Source organism: Suricata suricatta, chromosome 9, assembly GCF_006229205.1.
Source record: "Suricata suricatta isolate VVHF042 chromosome 9, meerkat_22Aug2017_6uvM2_HiC, whole genome shotgun sequence".
Classification (NCBI taxonomy): Eukaryota; Metazoa; Chordata; class Mammalia; order Carnivora; family Herpestidae; genus Suricata; species Suricata suricatta.
The window spans coordinates 137,521,239-137,535,249 of record NC_043708.1 but is presented as its reverse complement, the minus strand read 5'-3'; the positions used below and the strand labels follow the sequence as shown (position 1 = coordinate 137,535,249).

Below are 14,011 nucleotides of genomic sequence, written 5' to 3'. Positions count from 1 at the left end.
AAGGGCCGAGGAGGCGGCGACGGCACCCCTGCGGGCCCGCACCAGCCGGCTCCCGGGTGACAGTTCTACGCTGAGACCCCCCTGGCCGGGCGCACCCTGGACGCGGGCGGCCGGGCAGAGGAGGACGCGTGCGCCGAGCGGCGGGCCCCGGGCTGCTGAGCGCTGGGACCGGACCCCGCCGGGAGGCTGGGCGCCCCCATCTCCGGGGGAAGGAAGGACTAGGACTAGGACGATGTGCAAGCCCACGAGCTTTCAGCCCGTGCCAGCTTTCCCCATCTCCAGCTTCCCATCCAAGCCTGACTGCAGCCCCGTCCCCTCCAAGCGGTCCCCTTGGGGATCTGGCCGGCCCGGAGAGAAGCGGTCTCCACCCTGAAACCCAGAATTGGGCTGTGGGTCCTGCCCGGCAACCTCCCTCCCCTTGTAAACACAGCCTTCTTCCTCGGAGTCACTGTTGGCCCCGCGGATTAGATCACTGTTTGCTAAAGAAACAGGATGAGCACGTGGGTTCCGTGGGATTAATGAGTGACCATGTAACAGGAAGTGACTGTAAATCAAGTCTTTCTCAGCTAGGTCAGGATTTGAAAGTTAGTAAATCTAAGCGGATAATTCAAGATGTTAAAAACTCATTAAAAAAAAAAGAAGGAAAAATCAGATGTAGCCTCCAGAAAAACTAAAAAGCAGAGAAGGTCAGAAAGTTGTTTCTAGGGATTTGGAAAAGTTGGGACAACAGGCTTCTGGTTTCCTATGTAAGCTCTGCAGCATTTTTAAATTTGTTTTGTTACAATGTGAATGTATGTCTTGGGTGGGAACTAAAACTAAGAACAGTGAGAAATCCCAGAGCTTGGACTTGACACTTGTCACTCAGCGCGCCTGTGTCAGAACCTCTATGCATGACCTATGGACCCCGTCCCGATTTTCCCAAGAGACCATGTGTGGTGCCAAGTCACTTTAGGACTTTCCGGAAGCCTCCACTGTCAGCCAGTAATCTTGAATCTCCCGACTCCTACTTCTCTGACTTTGAATTTTCTTGAATACCTACGACACCACCTCTCTGCTCTTGTGCGCACTGCAGTTCTTCCTGGTCCAGCAACCTCCAGGCAAAGCAGCTGATCTCTCTTCCTGGGGGTTCTCGGAGTCTAGATCTCCTCGCCATCTCTGACTCATCCGCAGAGCATCCGCATTGTCTTCAAACCCAGCCTTACCCGGGCTTGGATCATTAGTCCTCGCACAGAGCCCGGAGACCCAAATGGCATCAGACCTCAGAAACTGACCTCCTAGTTCAGAACTCTGGGGTTTTCCTATTTGGTTTGCTTGGATTTTTCTGTTTCGTTAAAAGCTTTATCTTTTTTTCTTTTCCTGATTATGAAATGAATATACATAAGGCATAGTATGAACGTACAAGGAAAGAGATCTAGAATCTAGTGAAAATCCCTCATCTTCCTAGTCCCCGCAAATAGTAAATGTTCTTGAAGACTCATTTTCACATTCTTTAAAAGGGAAGAGAGAAATGGAGCGTATTATACATCCCATTCTGCAACCAGCTTTTCACGGTTCACAGTCTCCCCATCCGGCAACGGCCACGCCTACAGATCAGCCCTCTGCTCTTTAACAGCTCCCTGCTCGTAGCCTGGATGACATGTTGGTCAGGGTTCTAAGTTATGGACAATATAGTCTACTTTTGCCTGGTCTGGGCATAAAAGAATTTATTAAGGAGTATATATATATAGCTCACAGAATTAATGGAAAAATGGAAGAAACCGTTTTCAAGATAGGCGTTTCAGGAGTAATTCCCCAAAAGAATCTCACCCCAGAACTGGGCTGCCAAGGGAGCCACGGCCTCTGCCAACAGCCCGGGAGCAGGAACAGAGCGCAGGGCTGCTGAGCCCCTCCTTCCTGCCCGCGCTGCCCCAAGTAAGCCGCCTTGCAAACGGGACCTCCGCCGTCTGCCACCTGCCGGCTCCAGCCCTGCCCGGCCTGCACCGGAGTGTGCGAGCCTGGCTCCCTGGGTGGTGCTCCCTGGGTGATGCTCCCTGGGTGGTGCTCCCTGAGTCAGGGCGTCAGCTGAGTCACACCCAGCAGGTGAGGGCTAAGTGGTGCGTGAAGCCTGCCTGCAAGGGGCCTGGGAGGGCACCTGATAGCTTTTCAGCCTCTAAGTAGAAGAAGACACTCGAGGGGCGCCTGGGGGCTCAGTCGGCCAATCGTCCGACTTCGGCTCAGGTCATGATCTCACTGTTGGTGATTTCAAGCCCCGCGTCGGGCTCTGTGCTGACAGCTCAGGCCTGGAGGTGCTTCGGATTCTGTGTCCCCCTCTCTCTCTGCCCCTTCCCCCACTCGTGTTCTCTCTCTCTCTCTCTCTCTCTCTCTCTCTCTCTCTCTCTCTCTCTCTCCCAAAAATAAACATTTAAAAATTGTTTAAGAAGACACTCTACATCGTTGTCAGAGGAAAACCAGAGTTCCCACCATGAAGGATGCTCTGTAATTTATTCATTGTTTTTGTAAACACCCCTGCAGAATAAACAGGTTTGTGTGTGTGTGTGTGTGTGTGTGTGTGTGTGTGTCCGTGTGTATGAGTAAAGCTTCTTTTACATTCGGAAATTCTGTGTTTATCGAAGGTCTCTGATTGAGATGCAATTGCATGGACTATTTTTGAGAGCCGACATAATCTTCCAGGTGATTTGTGTTTGCGCAGGCGCCATCGCTGTCCACGTGGAGCCACAAGGATTCACGACGCGCCTGACGTCCCTCGCCCCACGACTGAGTATTTGGAAAACTACCCTACGCATGGCAGCGTTCCTCCACCCCAGAGCCTTAAGCCCAAGGCAGAATTCCAAGCAGCCCATGGCAAAATGGAAGGGATAACGACATTTAAGTAAATATTAAGAAACTATTTGCTTTACTTATTTTTCCCCAACTCTTCTGGGCTTCATAAAGTTGTTTAATTCTTTAAATTGAACTGTTACGTTGTTTGAAGCTGAAGCAGCCCAAGAAGCAAGGAATTAGTCTAGTCGCAACTCGAGAAAAACAGAAAGGCGAGAATCAAGTTAGAATGGCAAAAAGTGAGCAGGAAAAGGGGAAACAAAGAGTTTTGTTCTTTTAACCACTTAAAACCTCTTCTATGATCTGCTCCTTTCCAAGGCCTCCCTTCCGCCTGGAGGGATGCGGTAGTTTCCTGTGTTTTCTGTGTCTCCTCTGGGTTTCACAGCTCTGATCGGTCTCCTGTACTCGGCCATGCAGACATGATCTCCTTAAAATGCAGTTCCCGGGCCGCCCGGGGGGCTCAGTTGGTTAAGCATCAGACTCCAGCTCAGGTCACGATCTCACGGTTCATGAGTTCGAGCCCAGTATCGGGCTCGGTGCTGACAGCTCAGAGCCTGGAGCCTGCTTCAGATTCTGTGTCTTCCTCGCTCTCTGTCCCTCCCCTGCTCATACTCGGTCTCTGTCTCTGTCTCTGTCTCTCTCTCTCTCTCTCAAAAATAAATAAACATTAAAAAATTAAAAACATAAAATGCAGTTCTAATATTATCACCTACTTGGCTTAAAATTCTTCTACTTCCCCATTTTGTTTAATACCCACCCAAATCCCTTTATGGTTTGGTCAGTACGTCTCTAATTTATCTTCACTGGGCTCTTTAATGCTCACATTCCACAGGACAGTTTCCATTTCTTGAAAACGCTCAGGTTCTTCCTCGCCACAGAGCCTTCCAATATATTATTTGTTACTTGCCTGGAAATCTCCCTCCCTCTCACCCCACTTAACGCCCATCTAACCTGTACATCTCCACCTAGTTGTCACTCTGACGCTGTCCCCAGTTTTCAGGTTTGGTAGAAGTCCCCTCAGTGCATCTTATTTATTATTATCGATCATTAACTCTGCTTCAGAGGCCCACACAGGCAGGAACTGTGTCTATGCTCATCTTTGCATTCTATTTCCAGAAACGTAGGAGGATGCCAGCTAGCACGTAGTAGGCACTCAATGTTTATTCAGTGTTGCATAGACAAAAAGAAGTCCACCTGACCCTAATCCTGCCATCGGGACTTAGTTGTTTGTTTGTTTGTTTGTTTTAAGTTAACTTATTTTTCACAGAGAGAAAGTGCATGAGTCGGGGAGGGGCAGAGAGACAGAGAGAGGGAGAGAAAGGATCGCAAGCAGGCTGCATGCTGTCAGCACGGAACCCAGTACGGGGCTTGACCCCACAAACCATGAGATCATGACCCAAGCCAAAATCAAGAGTCAGACACTCAACCTACAAAGCCACCAAGGTGCCCCCGGACTTAGCTCTTTTTAAAAAAATCTGTGTCTTTGTCAGTGAGTTAATGCTTGTCTTTATTCTGTTCATGTGCACACCATATTCAAGGCACAGTCTTGGGTGTTAAGTATAAAGATCAATAAGCAGAGCTTCCTATTTTCAAGGAGCGCACACATCAGCTATCTATAACTCGGGATTTTAAAAATGCTCTATAACAACTTTAATTTGCAGTGTTACCCATTTTCATATCATTTAGAGAGAGCCCGTTCTACGTGCGCGAGCCAAGGGGGAACCCTTCGAACTTTTAGTCCAGCACCTGCCCCTCTAATGTCCGGGCGGCCCTGGCAGGGCTCGCGCTCTGGCGATTGCACTTGACTTCTGTAGATGTGTGGCCCGTCCACGAATCTGAAATCTTCCATAGCCCTCAGATACGGTGTGCTTTGGAATCATCCAGAAGGGTTGAAATAGCAGATTCTGGCATTCCACCTGAAATGATAGCTCCCAGGAATCTGCATTTTAACCGGCACCCGCAGCTCAGTGCTGCCCCAGATCCGGGACAGTGGGCAAGTACCACCGCATCCCTGGGTGTGACGCCGGCCAGGAAGGACTTTGCCCGGTGTTGCTTACAGCCTTGTGGGAATGGCAGTCAACAAACAAAATCTCAGATGAATAAACAAGATCTAGAAATCGAGCAACTGATTGAGAGGCAGCAAATGGGAGTATTGCTTTTTTCTTCACCTTAACATTCTTCTTTGATGCCTTGACGATTCGTCATGGAGATCTGAACTAAATTTCACAATATGCATATTTCTCAAATAAAGATTTTGCATTTAACTAGTTCTAAATGGTAAAACTGGGAAGGTATGCCCTGCCATATCTTTAAGTTTTTACTTATTTTCAGAGAGAGAGAGAGAGCGAGCAGGAGTCGGGGGGAAGAGCAGAGAGAGAAAGAGGGAGAGAGAGAATCTCAAGCAAGGCTCCATGCCGTCAGTGTAGCGCCTGACATGGGGCTCAAACTCATGCACCATGAGATCGTGACCTGAGCTGAAACCAAGTCAGACACTTAGCTGACCGAGCCACGCAGGCGCCCCGTGCCATACCTTTCTTTAAAAAGACAGTTGCTTCGTAATTCTGGGTTTGTCTGTTGACTTGTTCAAGTCTCCATTAATAGTAAAACCAACCAACCAACCAACCAAACAGAAAAACAAAAGAAAGAAAAACCAAAGTGTCCCAGCTGCCAAATTTACAAATATGCCCAGGACACTAACATTTCCATTTTTTGAAATCATCATCTCTGCCCTTGGTAAACCACTGGCCCCTTTCTCAGTATCCTGACTGGGATCGCAGTATCCCATGCGCTGGGGTGCTGGACCCGTCCTGCTCGCCCCCGTGTGGACCGTGTCAACCCAGCAGCTGCTGCTGACGGACCTGTGCCACCAGAAGTATCACTCTGTACTTCCCTGTAACAGGACGGGACTGTGAAGACGGAGGTCCCCCTTGGCTCTCGGATGTTTGACACTTTACACAAGGTCAAATGCAGTACAGCCAGGGGACTGTCAGAGGACCAGGGAGGCTGCCCCGCAGTGTGATTGCGGGCACGTCCCCCGGGGACCATGTGGTAGCGACTAGGAACATATCTGTCCCCCATCACTACTTCTCCGTAGAAAGTTGCTTTGGGTTTGGAGGTGTGCTTGCTAACGCTCAGCCCATCTAACTAGAGGAACTAAGACTTCTACACTTTCTCTCTGTCCTTTCCCTGCTCCTTCTGCTGCCTGACTGCATTTTAGCCTGTTCCCCTCTAGCTGGTATTTGGGAAGAGCAAAGAACAACTCTGATGTCTTGAGACTAAGAGGTATGTGATTTCTGCTACTTCTCTGCTAAATGATACGCAGCCTGTGTTAAGTGTTGGGCCCTGTGCTGAGCGCCTGGTGCACAGCGGTGAGCGTGGTCGCAGTCGTGAGCACAGGCTGTGGTTGTGACAGTGAGCACAGGCCGCCGTCATGGCGGTGAGCACGGTCGTGGTCATGGCCGCTGGGCTCACAGACCGAGGTCAGTCCAGTGAAGGTAGCAGCGGCACGTCACCAGGAAGAATCACACAATCGCAACAGGGGCCCCCTCTGTGGAGGAGGGGCCCAAGGTGACTTGAGAGCCAGGATAAAAGCGTTGACTTTTTCAGGGAAAAGAGGAGAATGAGCTAAGTCCTGAAAGGTGTGCAGCAGCTGACTGGATTAAGTAGGTGAGGAGGTGCGGTCAGGCCCAGAGAGCAGCCTGCGGGAGGCAGGGGCAGGGAGCCGCGGCAGTCCCTGGAGAAGGGGCGAGCGGAGGAGGCCGCCGGGCCGTGCGGGGCCATGCGGGGCCTCTGGGCCCCCTGCATGGCTGTGTCCTTGGAGCCATAGGAAGCCCGGGAAAGTTTCTTACCTGTCTGCGGTAGGCTGGTTTGCATTTCCAGGGCATGGGGAAGGGGATGGGGCGACTGACCTGATCACATTTACACGTGAAAGGATTGCTTTGGGTGCAAACGTGAGAAAAGAAGGGAGAGAGAGAAGCAAAGTGGTTTGACTAAGGAATTAGGAAAGCTTGGGCCTTGTGGAAATGGTGGGAGCCGTGGCCCAGGGGGAGTCCTGGGCTTCTGACTGTGCGGATCCGGAGGCCGGATGCCTTTCACACAACAGGGAACAGGCAGAGAGGGAGGTCAGGCTCGCTGGGGGCAGGTGGCGCGTGGGAACCGGGGGCACACCGAGGGTTGGGGTGCAGCCTCGGATCCGCGAGGCCCCTGCAGAGGAGGGCTGAGCTGAGCTGGCAGCTGCGTCATTTCTGCACCAGTAGTGACTGCAGCTGTGGGGTGGGGGCAGCGCCGGCGGGGGGGGCGTGTGCAGGCCTGGTGTGAGGGCCCCCAGCGTGATGGCTGAGCCCCGAGCCGAGCCGAGGAGGAGAGCCCCTCAGGAAGGCAGGACCAGAATCGCCAGGTGGGCTCAGTCCTGCCCTGAGAATCCCCCCTTCCCCCCCAGGCTGCCTTAGGGACGTGGCAGCGTGGACCGCAGCCAGGGGTGGGTGACGGGGCAGAGGAAGAGGGCTCACCAAGTGTAAGGAATGGAACCGCGAGTAGAAGGGGTTCAGTGAGTGTTCGTTCGGCCTGTGGATGCGCACAAAGTAGGGATTAGTACGAGATGGTTAAAGAAATAAAATGAGTGATGCAGGAGAGTCCCGAGCAGAAAACAGCAACTTTGAAGACTCACGGTCACAGCAGTGGCTAGCACGCTGCCCTCGCTAAGCACCAAGCTCTGGTACACGTGTGTGCGTGCCAGCCTTGAAATAACCCTGTGAGGTCGGCGGCAGGACGGCCTATTTTATGTGTCCGGTGCCTGCGCACAGGCGGGCCGAGATGTCCATGGTCACACATCTCGTGAATGACAGAGCAAGGGTTCGGACCCAGGCAGTCTGGTCACCCCACCGCCAACCCCAGCGTCCCCTGCTCTCCTGCTGCCCCGTGAGGGTGGCCGCACAGCAAGGGCTTCTGGGGGACCCAAGATGAGGAAGAGTCACACCCATGCTGTGAATGTGGCTTCTGTGTGAAGGCCGGAGTCCAGATTACCTCCTTAACTGAGGACTCCTCACTAAGCAGGAAGATGGCACGATGTCAGATCCTGTAAGATCGCACGCCCAAATAGCTTAGACTTCAAGTAGGACGAATAAGGATTCTGACAAAGGGGACCCAAGGGATCTATGTAAAAAAAATTTTTAGATTCATTAATTCCTAAAATTTCCTTCTAAGTTAGAAGAAAATTCAGTTACTTAAAGATTTTATTTATGTGAGAGCCAAGGGCCGTTGTAATGGTGTTTTGAAAACCAGGACTTTTGACATATTTTTTCCTAACATTTCTTGTCACTGGATAGGACATGAAGGAATCAAATTCTTTCTCTCAAGTAGTTTATCAGCTGTCACCATTTTTATATCTTCTTAGACTTTTCCAATGAAAAAAACCTTGAAACTTTCAATACTGCGTTGAGCTGATTACTTCTAACTTAAGAAGCTGTGAGGCTATGTTACAAATTTATATGTTTCAGATCGGATTATCGTCCTTATGAAATAGTCAAACAGCCTCGCCACGTCCCAGAGGAATATAAACCAAAGCCGGGGGAGATTGATCTGGGCACGACCTACAAACGGGATTTCGGGTCTTACAAAGTGCAGCCTGTGGCCATCGCCCGGCCTTTGGAGAGACAACACGTTCAACAAGGAAAGGTGGACACTGTCCCAACCTATAAAGGTAACTTGGCGTTGCAAAGGTGAAGGAGCCCAAAATACTAAATCTCATTTCCACCCAACACCAAGTCATAATTTGTTGTGTGGCCAAAGTTAGCTCCCATGACGTAGGAGAATGTTCGTTTGTTTGTTCTGGGTTTGCTTTGGTCACAGTACTATTGTATAGTGACCAGAGACCATTTGCCTGATTGAGAGTTAGAAGACCTAGATTTCTTTCCGAATGTAGCCACTTAGCTCACGTTCTCTGTCTAAAAAGAGACAGTTGCCCCAGGGCCACGTATATGTGGGTTCTCCTCCATAAACACAGCCCAGCCCTGCAAATGTATTATCTCCTCCTTGTGGGCCTCTCAATCACATCTCCTTCTCTCCAGCGCACTTCATTGTCAGAGCACAGCACAGAATACACGGAACACACAAAGTATGCGTTGACCGCGTATGCTGCTAGGGCTTCCGGCCAACAGTAGGCCATTAGTAGTTTTGGGAATCAAAGTTATGTGCAGCTTTTTGACTGTGCAGGGGGTCAGTGCCCCTGACCCCTGTGTTCAAGGGCCAAGTGTAAAAGCAAAGGCTGCCGGGGAACAAGGATTATGTCGTCCTTGTCACATCGTGCCACAGTTAGTTGGCACTGCTCCTTTCCTACCATTCCAGAGTGAGCTGAGACTCTACTGACGTACTCGAGTCTGTGAGAAGTCAGGTAAAGAGCGGCGCCCTTCACCGCTCAAGTTCTGAACCACCTGACCAAACAAAAGAATTAGCAGATGGAGAACCAGATATTCCCTTCATAGTGACAAAGCCTAGGGTGAAGAGTGAGGCTTAGACAGGGGGACCTGGAGGCTCAGTCGGTTAAGCGTCCGGCTTCGGCTCAGGTCATCATCTCAGTGTTCATGGGTTCGAGCCCCGTGTCGGGCTCTGTGCTGACAGCTCAGAGCCTGGAGCCTGCTTCGGACTCTGTGTCTCCCTCTCTCTCTGCCCCTCCTTTGCTTGCATTCTCTCTCTCTCTCTCTCTCTCTCTCTCTCTCTCTCTCAAAAATAAATAAAAACATTTAAAAATTTAAAAAAGAATAAAGCTTAGATCTGGGACCAGATGCTTCTTGATACTTCACTCAGAATAAACTTGGCTTATCCCTCCGGTGACGATGTCAGCCCTCCACTCGGGGCACCTACTCCTCTGAGGCTCCCCGCCTACAAGACGTGCAACAGCGCCCCCTCTCTGTTGGCTGCTGACTTGGCGGAGCAGGGGGCTGGGCGGTGCGTGGCTGGCTTCTTTCCAAAAAGCAGCTGATTTTAAAATACTCTTGCTTTGGGGGGTTGCGGTCTTGCTTTGTAAAAGCTATGTTGTTACTAGTACATATTATTTCTGTAGTTTTGGTGGATAACGTAACTGCTTATTTAAGCTGATCCCCTTTTCATCAGTTACGTGACACAGCTGAATGGTGTGTCCTCGCCTAAATCCCCTTTGTAAACGTGATGTTGCCCACAATGAAAGCAATGGTTTATAGTTAAATAGGCAATAGCTGAATGTCTGTGTTTTCTTTAAATATCACCCTCGCCAGCTCAACGGGTAACTAAGTACCTGTTATCAGTTCTCTATGATCTGTGTGTAGGGAGGTCAGGAGAAACGTGCTTTCTGTCTTTTGAGCTGTGACCATATAAGACGCTACCCAAGGAACGGTGTGAAGACAGTGCGTATGGTAAGCAAGTGTGCTGTTATCATGGAATATAGATCTAGCAATTGCAGATCCGAGTTTACTGGCATGCAGGGGAGGGCATGTGCTGTGTAACAAGGCGATGTAGAAGGTACTTGATAAAGATGACTCTTTTAACAACCACGGTGAGAGTTTCTTTTTTTTCTACAAGATCTATTGAAAAATACCACTAATATTGATATTCCCTGATGTTGTGACTATTACACACACACACACACACACACACACACACACCAGTTCCAGCTTCTCATTACTTGGGTTTCCTATAGATTTCCACCCCCATAATCCAATGTTGAGGATTCCTGGGGTCCCTCTGGTTTTCTCACTTCTGGTCTTTCCTAGTGAGGAGAGGTTATGTGTATCTCCAGGCAGGTAGCATGAGACAGTACATGTTCAGGGCCAAGGCAGAACTCGGCATTCTGTGTGATGATGGTCCTGCAGGATCTGTAGGCACCTACTTAAGGACTGGTGTGCGGCTGACAAGAAATCACAATGAGAAGAGACCTGCTTACTCTTCACCGAGAATCAGGGAACAGAGGAAAGACAGAAATGGGGTACGATAGAGAGAAAGGAGAAGGGTCACATCTAGTCCTGGAGATGCAGTTCTATGAGACAGGCTGCCCTTAGGGACGTGTCTGTCCCCGGCAGCCTCCGTTTAGAAGGTCATGCATATTAAAGCATAGATGATGAAAATAGGCCAGTATGTGATTTGATGAATGTTTTAAGGATTACTCTGCTCTGTTCTGGCCACTGTAGGGAATACAGAGATCTGAATCAAGATCGTTGTTGACAAGTAGAAACTTGATGGCTGAGGAAAAAAAGCAATAGTAGTATAAACAATTAAATAGCCTTGGTAGAATATGGAAACCAACATGACAATAAACTATAATAAAAAATAAATAAATAAATAAACATTAAAAAATTGTAAAAATAAATAGCCTTAGTAGAAATAAAGACTGTTTGTTATTGGGGAGCTTGGGCGGCTCAGTCGGCTGAGCGTCTGACTCTTGATCTTGTCTCAGCTCATGATCTTATGGTTCGTGAGTTCAAGCCCTGCATTGGGCTCTGTGTTGACAGCACAGAGCCTGGAGCCTGCTTGGGATTCTCTCTCCCCCACCCCGCTATCCTCCCTCTGCCCCTTCCCCGCTCATGTGCTCTCTCTTCCTCTCTCTCAGAACAAATAAACTTAAAAAAATGTATGTGATATCACTAGGGAGAGGATAATTCACTAGAAAATGGGTGGAGCAACTCGAGCAGGACCCCCTGCAGGCCAGCCTGGGTGCGTATCAGACACTCATAAGCACTGATCTATAGGAAAGTGAAGGACATCTCAAAACCGAGGTGAAATGCGCAAAAATTCATGGAGCCAGAAAAAGGAAATGATCATTTGGTAAACACCGGAGGGTTTCATGAACTGAGAGATTAGGGTATAATTCCGTAATGTCGGTTGAGATCAGATTGCAAAGCCCTGATTACCAGACAGAGTGCTTAACATTTTCCTCACAGCTGCTGAAAACGGGCGGGTTCTGTTTCCAGGCAGGATCTCGTAAATGGCAGACGGCCGTCATTGCCGCTGCAACAATATGTATAATTTTTTTACTATAAAACACCTTTATTGTGGCATTAGACAGCCCTGGAAGGAAAGAATTACAGTTCCAGAGATGGAGGGCACCTTCCTAGGTGAACTAAGAGAGCTGTTTACTTGCCTGGGAGCATTTGTCGAACCCAGGCCGAGGCTGAAGACTGAGTGTGGCAAAAGCAGAAAGACTCCACTGGGGGAAGGGAACCAGCGGAGCGCCTGATACGTGGGCTTCCTGTGACAAGCTGGAGTCTAGGCGTCCTCCAGACGCACGGCTGGCTTCCCTGGTGGGGTGTTTGCGGAGTGGTGAGGGGGCACGGTGGGCTAGCAGACTGGGCCAAGAAGAGCCGACAGAAGAATCCCACAGCTGTCCTTGGGAGGAGGTGCTCGGGAGACAGTCCCGCAGAATGAAGGCTCTACCACAAATACACCACGGTTCTTGTCCTGGACCCATTTGTATCTAGAGGAAGACCATGTCTAACTAAACGTGCCTCCGAGCACCCACCTAGCTCAACTCCTGATTGGATCAAGGCGATCTGCCTAACGTTAGAAAAAGCAAGAATAACATTTATTTTAATGTCCATGGCTTTCTTATATGTGACATCTTGTACTTGATAAAATATGAGACCTATGAAGAAAATGCAAATACTTGGAGAGATGGTCAAGAAATTTCCAAAATTGGTGAAGAACCACACCACAGATTCAAGAAGCTCAACAAATCCCCAAATAGATCAATACAAAGAATGCCGCAGCTAGGCACTATCATCAAACTTCTGAAAATGAAGCAAAGATGAATTCTCAAAAGTTGCAAGAGAAAAACTACACATTATTAACAAAAAGAAAAATCAGAAATATACCTAACTTTTCATCTAAAGCTATGAAAGCCAGAAGATAATGGGATGACATCTTTAAAGTGTTGAAAGGAAAAAAGAACCTAGAACTTTAAAACCCAGTGAATCCCAGACTTTTATGTCTAGTGAAAATATCCTTCAAAAAATATGGCAATGTTTTTGGAAAACAACAACAACAACAACACCCAAAGGATCCGTTAGTAACAGACCCATACTACAAAAAGTAGTAAAGGAATTTCTTTGGGTTGAGGGAAAATAATTCCAGAGGGCGGCATGAAATCCAGGAAGGAATGAAATACACAGAAAGGGTAACTATGTGGGAAGTATAATATTCACCTCTTAAAGTCAGAATAATAATTATATTATGTATTTTTATATAAATATGGAAGTAAAACATAGCACAAAAGACAGCAGGAGGGTGTAAATGGCATTAAACTGTTGCAAGTTTCTTCCACTGTTCTACAAGTGGTGAAAATATCAATTTAAGTTCAAGTAGGCCGAAAAAGATCCCCTAGTAGGACACAAATGCATTTTTATTATAAAAATATGGCAAGTTATAACTAAAATGCTAGTGGAGAAAATAGAATAATAAAAATACCCTTCATCTAAAAGAAGGCAGCACATAAGGGGTAAGGGAACAAAGGACACGTGGGAACAATCAAAAGCAAACAGCAATATAGTGACCTTAACCTCAACTGGACCATTCATTACATTAAGTGTAAATGAAATAAAATTTCAATTAACACGTAAAGATTTTTTCAGTTTGGGCGCACTAAGTTTCAGTTACCTTCTGCAATAGAGATACCTAGTAGGAAGATACATGTATGGGTTTGGGGTTCGAAGGGAAGTCTGGAATGGAGACTCATCTCTGGAGGTCATCAGCTTCCAGGCAGTAGTAAAACCATGGGACTTGTTAGACAAAATACAGCTGGATTGTTCCCACATGTCCTTTGTAAGGCACGAAAAACAGATGAAAGTAATAAAGATTATGATGTCTTAAAGGTGTTGCCAGAAGGTTATTAACAAGTACTCCAGAATGAACAAATAATCAATATTCCAAGCATATGAGCATAGGCCTATGCATAAAAGGAAAATCCGTTTTCTGCAGTTTTCTGCAATTGATAGTCACAGTAATGTGTGCTGTCAGATCTTGTGTTTCGGCCTCCAAATTCTTGCCTCCTTTTGAAAACTGAAGCTCTTTTGGTAAGGGAGAAATGCTCTCTTCTATTTAGTTTCTTTTATGGAATCAACATCTTTTTTCTCAGTCATTTAGGAAGCACTGCAGAACTACAGACCTTCGATAGCACCCTATGATTTCTCCTAGTTTATGAAAAACAGTGTCATGATTTTATGCTTTAGGTTGC

The 14,011-nt window shown here is 48.1% G+C and overlaps 1 protein-coding gene across 1 annotated transcript in view; it reads left to right on the top strand.

Moving 5' to 3' along the window:
* Positions 1 to 232: 232 nt before the first annotated feature.
* The window catches only part of SAXO2 (stabilizer of axonemal microtubules 2), an 18,009-nt gene continuing 4,230 nt past the window's right edge, over positions 233 to 14,011 (top strand). Inside the window, exons 1-3 of the mRNA XM_029952311.1 lie at positions 233 to 360; positions 2,690 to 2,869; positions 8,313 to 8,515. Of these exons, the coding sequence (XP_029808171.1) occupies positions 233 to 360; positions 2,690 to 2,869; positions 8,313 to 8,515 (511 nt within the window). The remainder of the gene's footprint in view (positions 361 to 2,689; positions 2,870 to 8,312; positions 8,516 to 14,011) is intronic.